The sequence below is a fragment of the Lactuca saligna genome, chromosome 8, assembly GCF_052625555.1.
Source record: "Lactuca saligna cultivar CGN05327 chromosome 8, ASM5262555v1, whole genome shotgun sequence".
Taxonomy (NCBI): domain Eukaryota; kingdom Viridiplantae; phylum Streptophyta; class Magnoliopsida; order Asterales; family Asteraceae; genus Lactuca; species Lactuca saligna.
The window spans coordinates 35,307,690-35,316,137 of NC_136424.1; the positions used below are offsets into that span (position 1 = coordinate 35,307,690).

The 8,448-nt window shown below is 32.4% G+C and overlaps 1 protein-coding gene across 1 annotated transcript; it reads left to right on the forward strand.

Annotated features, from left to right (window-relative positions):
- The first annotated feature begins 2,400 nt into the window (after window positions 1–2,400).
- Window positions 2,401–8,240, forward strand: LOC145011177 (serine carboxypeptidase-like 34). Its single transcript, XM_078969834.1, has 9 exons — window positions 2,401–2,729; window positions 5,954–6,061; window positions 6,161–6,256; window positions 6,327–6,419; window positions 6,567–6,655; window positions 6,738–7,028; window positions 7,445–7,581; window positions 7,676–7,874; window positions 8,014–8,240. The coding sequence occupies exons 1-9, from the start codon at window positions 2,450–2,452 to the stop codon at window positions 8,161–8,163; spliced, it is 1,443 nt and encodes a 480-aa protein (XP_078825960.1). The 5' UTR covers window positions 2,401–2,449; the 3' UTR covers window positions 8,164–8,240.
- Window positions 8,241–8,448: the final 208 nt, after the last annotated feature.

Genomic DNA, 8,448 nt, shown 5'->3' on the forward strand with positions numbered 1-8,448 from the left:
TCAAAAACTCCCGTAAAACGACTCAACTCGCCGACTCACCCCAAGACTCATCGAGTTCAATGATCTTTGAGTCCCATTTTCCCAACTCACTGAGTCACCATTCAACTCACCGATCTAAGTCTTAACCATAATAGGTTGATGCTTTGTGTCCTAAGTAGCCGAGTCCAAGAACAGACTCGTCGAGTCCAAGACAATCTTCAACAGACTCGTCAAGTTGTTCTTCCAACTCGTCGAGTCCATGCCCATCTTCATCCAACTCGCCGAGTCGCTCCAGTTCTTAATCCATACAGTGGCTTTTTGAGCCATGCAGGGGCTCCAACTCATAGATCCACTCTTCCCAAGTCTATTCCTCACATAAAGTTGCAAACTTTACGTGAAACCAAAGAGTTGTGGCCTTAAAACACATTAGGGCTAGGGTTTGTGACAAAGGGGCTTCACCAACAGCTTATTGACTTCAACTTTAAGACATTCTAGACCATCACAACCCTAGATCTGAAGTAGCAACCATAGATCTAAGTCCCAAACCCGAAATAGATCTCAATCTTACCATAATAGCCCCAAAATCTCATCCAATAATAGATCTAATTGTAATAAAGCCAAAGCAACAGCTTAATACCTCAAGGATAACCTCCCATTGAAGAATAATCTGACTCTCTACAAAGCCTCTTGCTCCAAGCTTCTTGATCTTCAATCTCTCTTCATAAAATCCCTTATCTAAGCTCCAATTTGTTGCCAAGGACTCTCACTTACGATTTAGGGTTTTTGGATCTCAAAAGGGGATTATAAAGGTTGGGGAAGGGATGTGATGTTCTTTAAATAGGGCACAACCCCCAGGATTAGGGTTTTCCTCAACCAGACCAGACTTGCCGAGTTGGTCACTTACTCCTCGACCCAAATCTCGCTCAGACTCGTCGAGTTCCACCCTGGATTCGACGAGTTGACCCCTTTGACTTAGGGTTTTTCCTTTCATTTCTTGGTCTTTCTGATTATGGGTGTTACACTTTATCTCTTCAAACCATAAAAACCACATCAAAGGGACCAAAACATGACATACAACCTAGATCTAAGGAGGAAAATATCAAGAGATGGAAGCTTGAAGACTTACAAAAAGCCTAAAAGATGCACACAACTTAGGGAAAGGTTTGCTTGCTGAACCAAATCACCAACTCTTCTTCTTCATTCAAAAATACCAAAAGCATGCAAAATGAGCACAAAAAGTCCAAAGAGGACAAGGTTTGCTTCAAGGGACGATTAGGAGGTGATGGGGGCTGATGGTGGAGGAAACCCTAGCCATCACTTCCTTTAAGTAGGCCTCAAGCCTGAACAATTAGGGTTTTGTTCATAACATGTCACCACATCATGGCCCATATAGTGCCACGTTGTGGGATTCAAGATAAGGTCCGCGATCAACCTTATCATGACATGTCATGGTGGTGCCTTCCCCACATCGTGGCTCTCAATTAATGTAAAAGTCAACAAATAATACAAGAAGTAATACCTTAAGATTCTGGATGTTACAGATTTCAAGCTAATTTCATATTTTGATAAAGAACGAAATAAAAAAAAATATGCAACCCATTTAAAACTGAAGATCTGGTATGTATTTGGGTTTTCATGTTTATCGTTGGAATGAAACCAATTCTTAACCAGATTTTCAAAAATATCTAGATGCAGATCTAAAAAAACAACCAAGATGTAGAAATCGATCTAGATGTAGAAATTAATGAAGAAAAACCTAGAAACCGATGGTGAAAGACACACACTAATGAACACACACATGCAAATCTCGACCAAATACAGATTATTCATTGAAACCCTTGTAATGGTGAAATAAGAAATATAATTATATACACACAATCATTTATTTTTTATAACGATAGACTTTGTGTTTTTTTTTTTGTATATCATCTGGACGATTTTGGTTAACCAATATTAATCAGTAACCATAACAATTAACCAATTAAAATCGTTAACCAAAACTAATATTAACCATAACCAAGTGTAGTGGTTATGGTTTGTTTTTAACCAATAACCTAATCAAACTGCTCTATACACATCCCTAGCTTATGGAACATATGTTTTTAAACCATTTAATGTAATTTATTTATTACGTTTTTATTGAGATGTTACATAAGACGGTAAAAAAAAATAGTTTTAAAATGATATATCAATACATAAACAGTAAAAAGTTAAGTTATATACACTACTAAAATAATATATTTATATCATATATTGATTTTTACAAGTAACCCTTTGAAACTAAAGAAATGAAATTCAAGTTGCTTACTTAGTAGGGTCCCAATTAAATAGATATTTCCAAAGTTGATGCCCATGAAAAAGAAACTTGCTACCTATACATTTATGGTCAAAACCTCTCTCTCTCTATATATATATTCATACTATCTGTCCATCAATCATTTCAAAACCCACACACACATACACACATAGTATGAACTCCCCATGGACTTCCAGTTTCATCCTCATATTTTCTATATCCATTTTCCGGTGGGGTGTGGCCGTTTCCGATCAGCAGAAGCCAACTGGTCGAGCATTTGCCAAGCAAGAAGCTGACCGAGTGTTCCGTCTTCCAGGGCAGCCTCCGGTCAGCTTCAAGCAGTATGCTGGATATGTTACAGTCAATGAAAGCCATGGAAGAGCACTGTTTTATTGGTTCTTTGAAGCTGAAGAAAGCCCTGAGAAGAAGCCTCTCCTTCTATGGCTCAATGGAGGTAACATTTAATGCTCTTTGTTCTACCTTATTTATGTCATGGAAAACAAAGAAAGATATCACTGCATTTTCGTACTTCTTTAGGAGATTTAAGGATAATAATTTCATGATAATAGGGCCAAAACTTGAAAAATCATTTGATTCTACACAATGCTTGGTGTCATATTCTTATTGGTTTGAATTACCAGATAGGTTGTATCTTGTTTTTAGCGTATTGCATACAGTATTATACTTCATACGGGGACCAATTGTTTTGATACATTGAAGAACAATTAGTTTCCAGGAAACTGCATTTTAATCTTATGATCGTGTATGGTTATTGTTAAATTGTTGAATTATTTAAAATACTATTTTTTTTCCTTATAGCTAGTTGTTGTCAATCCCAATACACATTCCATACCACAAATACCTTGGAATCATCATAGGACGAAATAAAATATAATTATAATAAAAAAATTATGTATTTTTTAAAATAAAAATGAAAGACAACGTCATTGTGATTGAATCGAAATTTTAAACGTATAGATTATCCACATTTGCATCATATGCCAAAGAAGGTAACATCATGTCTGTCATGCATGACGTAATGTTATTTAGCATTTGATAAGTTTAAAACAAATAATATTATTATGAATACAATAAAAATATTGTACATTAGGATATATAGGGATTATTTTGTAAGCGATGTACTTGTTATATTGTATCAGAACAACTTAATTTAGAAAATGTCTTATGTGATGCTTAGAAAAATAATTTACCAAATAATAAGAGTAAACTTGATTAAGATTAAATTTGATATTTTCAATTCTTTCAACAAGAATAATGATTTATTTCAAATAAAATATTAATCCAATGCAACACGACACATTCACTCAATGACTTAGAACATGGGAAGTGGGAGAAGAGGCTAGCTGGTGGAGTTATGGTCCTAGACTTGGACACAAATAAACATGGTGGAAGCCAATTTTCATTTGTTTTTTATTTGTCTTTTCTATTACAACTTGAAAAAAAAAATGTTGACACCTAATAAACTGATTTTTTTTAACCGACAAATATAAATTACTTGTAAACCAACATCTAATTATATATATATGTCCACTACGAGATTTGAACCTTCGACTTAAAACATGAAAGACACTATCAGGATACCAACGGGTTAGAACCACTTTGGTTTAGAAACAAAGTAAGAAATTTCATAATATTTTATTTTTATTTTTTAATTATAACATTATAATATCAATTTTTTTCTTTTTAAGACCTAAAGGTTTAAGTTATAGTATTCTTAAAACTTTATCTATATCTCCCATAAAGATTGCTTTTTTATTTGGACAATATTATTATAATTTGGTAAAAATTTCAAAATATAATATTATAATGAAAACAAATAAAAATATGAAATTAAAATTAAGAGATCAAGAGAAGTACATTGTCATTTGACCTTATATAGTATAAGTTGGTTTGTGGAAGATGAAAAGTAAAACATATACACAAATGATCAATGGATGAATGGTTGATACTTGATAGGGTTTATTAACCATGATATACTTTTCCTATGATGCTTTCGATATCCGGAAAGGGTATAACATATGTATTGCAACCTCACAAAGTATATTATTCGAAAAATAATTACTAAGTATCAATTTTATGATTACTATGTATATAAATTGTAATATAATGTGTTGCAAGAATACTAACTAAAATGGTGTTAAGATCTATAAATAATGATGAAATCTAAATAGTTCCCCACATGAATCTCGTACATATCTATGCTTACATTACTCCTCAACATTTGGAATGTACATTTTTTAGTTACTTATAGAAAACATGTATTGGTGTTCATTTGATGGATAAAAATTAGGCTATTACTTATTAGAGGAAAAGATAAATAGAACTTTATTAGACATTGCACACAAGAAGGCCTTTAAGTGTCAAATAGAATAGACATGGTCTAACGTTCATTAGCTAACAATGTGTCTAAAAGTTAGATTTTCTTTAGAACATGTTTAGACCCATGCAATTTTCAGTCATTGCTCAAAGATATAATCCAATCCGATATTCACACATGTGTATTTACTATGTAACTTGTCCTCACACGCTTGTCTTGGCAGCAAACATGTGAGAATTCACAGTTGTGTTCTTAAGTTTAAGTGCTTGAAATATGGGCATTAGGTTTTTTTGGTATGAGACATTGTGATTTATCTGTCTAAAGTTGGTTAACGTTGGTCTAATGGAAGGGATGCCAAAACGTGAAGTTCTGATGACTATTTTGAAAGTACAACTAAGATTGTATACATCCACTCGTCTATTAAAACTTTTGTTGGATTCAAATGAAGAAAAAAAGTTATCTCGTGATTGTAAAATCACACCACTAAACATTCATCATTGACAAAGATGTCAAAAGCATTTGGTCCCCTTTTATCTTATTGTGACCACTTCACTTTATTCCATGTGGGTTATAAGCAAAAAAGACCAAAGACAATATCGTCAAGGCTCGAGATAGCCTTTACTAGGTTCTCTTTTACCATATGTTCAATAACCTAAGTAGAGTTGTTATTTTCTTTCAAGATTCATTCAATTGCATGTGCTATGTATAGTAACCCTAACACATACATGTATCCATTTGAGCTTATTCTACAAAGCTAAATCAGATTAAAGATGGAAAAGAATTGGTTTTATTTCAAACCGATTATATCTGAAAATGTTTTTTATAAATTTTATAGTAAAATATCGTTTATAGTTAAAAGTTCTGAAAACGTTTTGTTTTATGACAGCTTTTAAAAAGGGCAATTCGACCTAGTAAATAAGTAGTCAGCTTTTAGGCCCACAAAGTATCTGACAAAAGCCCACATTGTATCGATGTGGGCTCTGGCCTCTTATAATCTTGCCTTTTTGTCCGTATTTGCTTTATACCGAAACTTTTGATGCTAAATAATTGTTAAAATTATAACTTTTGTTTGAGGTTTTTGTTTGACGTTAATAGTCTTATGAGAAAAATATATAATTATTTTTATTATTTATGATGCCGTGCGATCGAATTGAGATGAATTAACAATACTAGAGAAATATATCTAGTTTCGAGTTATGAATATAAAATTATATTTCATAGTATTATAGCATTAAAGTTGGATTTCATGACTAGCACATCAAATGTTCGATAAAAGGTGATTGACGCAACTATTTTTTAATTTTGGTTATTTAATCTTATTTTTGCAAATTTTAATACAGGTCCAGGTTGTTCTTCAATTGGATTTGGGGGTTTGGAGGAGTTAGGCCCATTTGTAGTTAAAAAGAGCAAATCAGGGCTCCTTTTGAACGATTACGCATGGAATAAAGGTAAAAACTAACTAAAATCGTTGTTATCTATCAACAAAACTGACATAAATAAACTCCGAATAATGTTTTTATTTTATTTTTTTGTCATCATATTCGTAGCTGCCAACTTGTTATTTCTGGAGTCCCCTGTTGGTGTTGGATTCTCGTACACCAATACTAGCAATGATATTAAGGAACTTGGCGACAAAATCACAGGTATATTTTATACATACAAACACACACACAACAATATATTTATTCACTTTGTAATAATTGTCATCAACAGCCCAGGATTCGTACACATTTCTGATCAAATGGTTTAGAAGGTTTCCACAGTACAAATCCCATGACTTCTACATAGCTGGTGAAAGTTATGCAGGTATTATATTCGCATAAAACAACTTTTTGCTATACATAATAATAACATTTTTTTTTTTTGCATAATTTACAACATTTCTAAAACATAAATTGTTGTATACACTCACTAGGCGGGGTTTTATTTGATGTACTTTTTTACTGTTTATAGGGCACTACGTTCCACAACTAGCTGAGCTTATTTTTGATACAAACAAGATTATTGCCGACCATGATCGCATAAATTTCATAGGATTTATGGTGAGGATTGTTGCATATATAAATATATGATACACTTTTTTGTTGTGATACAATGTTTGTGACATGTACACAAAATATGCAGGTTGGGAATGCGTTATTGGATGATGGAACTGATCAAACGGGTATGATTAGTTATGCATGGGATCACGCTGTTATATCGGATCGTGTATATAATGATATCAAGACTAATTGCAACTTTAGCAGCCCTAATTCAACTGAAAGTTGTGATACATCGTTGGATGAATACTTTGAAGTTTATAAGCTTATCGATATGTATAGCTTGTATGCACCTACGTGTGTTGATACCACCCCCAATTCCACTCTACGTGTGTTTATGCGTGGCAATGTCTCTCCTCAGACTTTATCCAAGCATGTGAGTATTTTAAAAACATTACATAACTTTGTAAATTATTCACTTAGACGTTATTTTTAAAACGAGTAGTTTGGTTATTTATTTCCATTTATTTTTATATGAATAATTAATGATGTTTTAAAAAACTTGAAAAAGAATGACCTACTTGGGAAAATGGTTCGCATGAATAAATGTGAGCAATTGTATAAAAAGCTTAAGATTTGAGATGGAAACTCATGATTTTTTTCCTTAAATCATTATTTTTGTATCCTAGAGTGTTGTCTCTTTAAGTTTTTTTCTAAAACGGTTGTGACTTGATTAAATTATTATGCACATAAACATGCCTTAAATTTTAATAGAACAATATGCCTCCAACTATTATAAATAGTTAATTATTCAATGCTTATTCATTGAGTTCTATTATATATGGTTAACAGAAAGGGTGGCACAAGAAACCAACAGGGTACGATCCATGTCAGTCGGAATATACTGATTCATATATGAACAAGCCAGCTGTACAAGCTGCACTACATGCTAATACCACGAAAATTCCCTACCCTTGGTCGCATTGTAGGTAATTTTCACAATAAGATCAATTTCACTCTTTTTATTTATTTATTTTTCTTTATTCTTTTGGTTATAACGAGCTATATATGTGCTTTAAACAGCAATGCTATCACATTTTGGCATGATGCTCCTGCATCCATGCTTCCGACCATCAAAAAACTTGTGAATGGGGGTCTTCGTGTTTGGGTTTACAGTGGAGATCAAGATGGAAGAATTCCGGTGACATCTACAAGACTCTCTTTGAGAAAACTTGGCTTGAAAACGATTCAAGAATGGTCTCCATGGTATACTAATAATCAGGTAACTAAAATCAAGGTTTAATTAAGGGTCTAAATAAGAACCCTAGTTACCAAATATCAAATCAAGTTTTCGATAATTATATATTAATGTTTTATTATAATTTATAAACTACTAACATATACATGAAATGCAATTGAAGGTTGGTGGATGGACGATTGCATATGATGGATTGATGTTTGTAACGATTAGAGGAGCAGGACATCAAGTACCTACTTTCAAACCTAAGGAATCCCTTCAACTCATTAACCACTTTTTATCCAATCAAAATTTGTCAAGTGTACCTTTTTAGAGTTTATGGGAGCAATGATTATGATTATTGTAACATCAATTTATTGTTAAACCCACAAAATGCTTGTGGGTTATCCATTTACCATTCTTTTTTTTTTTCCGTTACCCTCACAAATTTCTTTTAATATTACATTAAACTAGTGTCAAAAGAAAGAGAGAATAACAAATTAAAATTAGTTATTATTAAGTATGGAATTGATCTCTTGATACCGCTTTTTATTATTAAAATATATAATATATAATATATAATTAATTTAACATTAAGTATGTTTAAAATTTTATATAA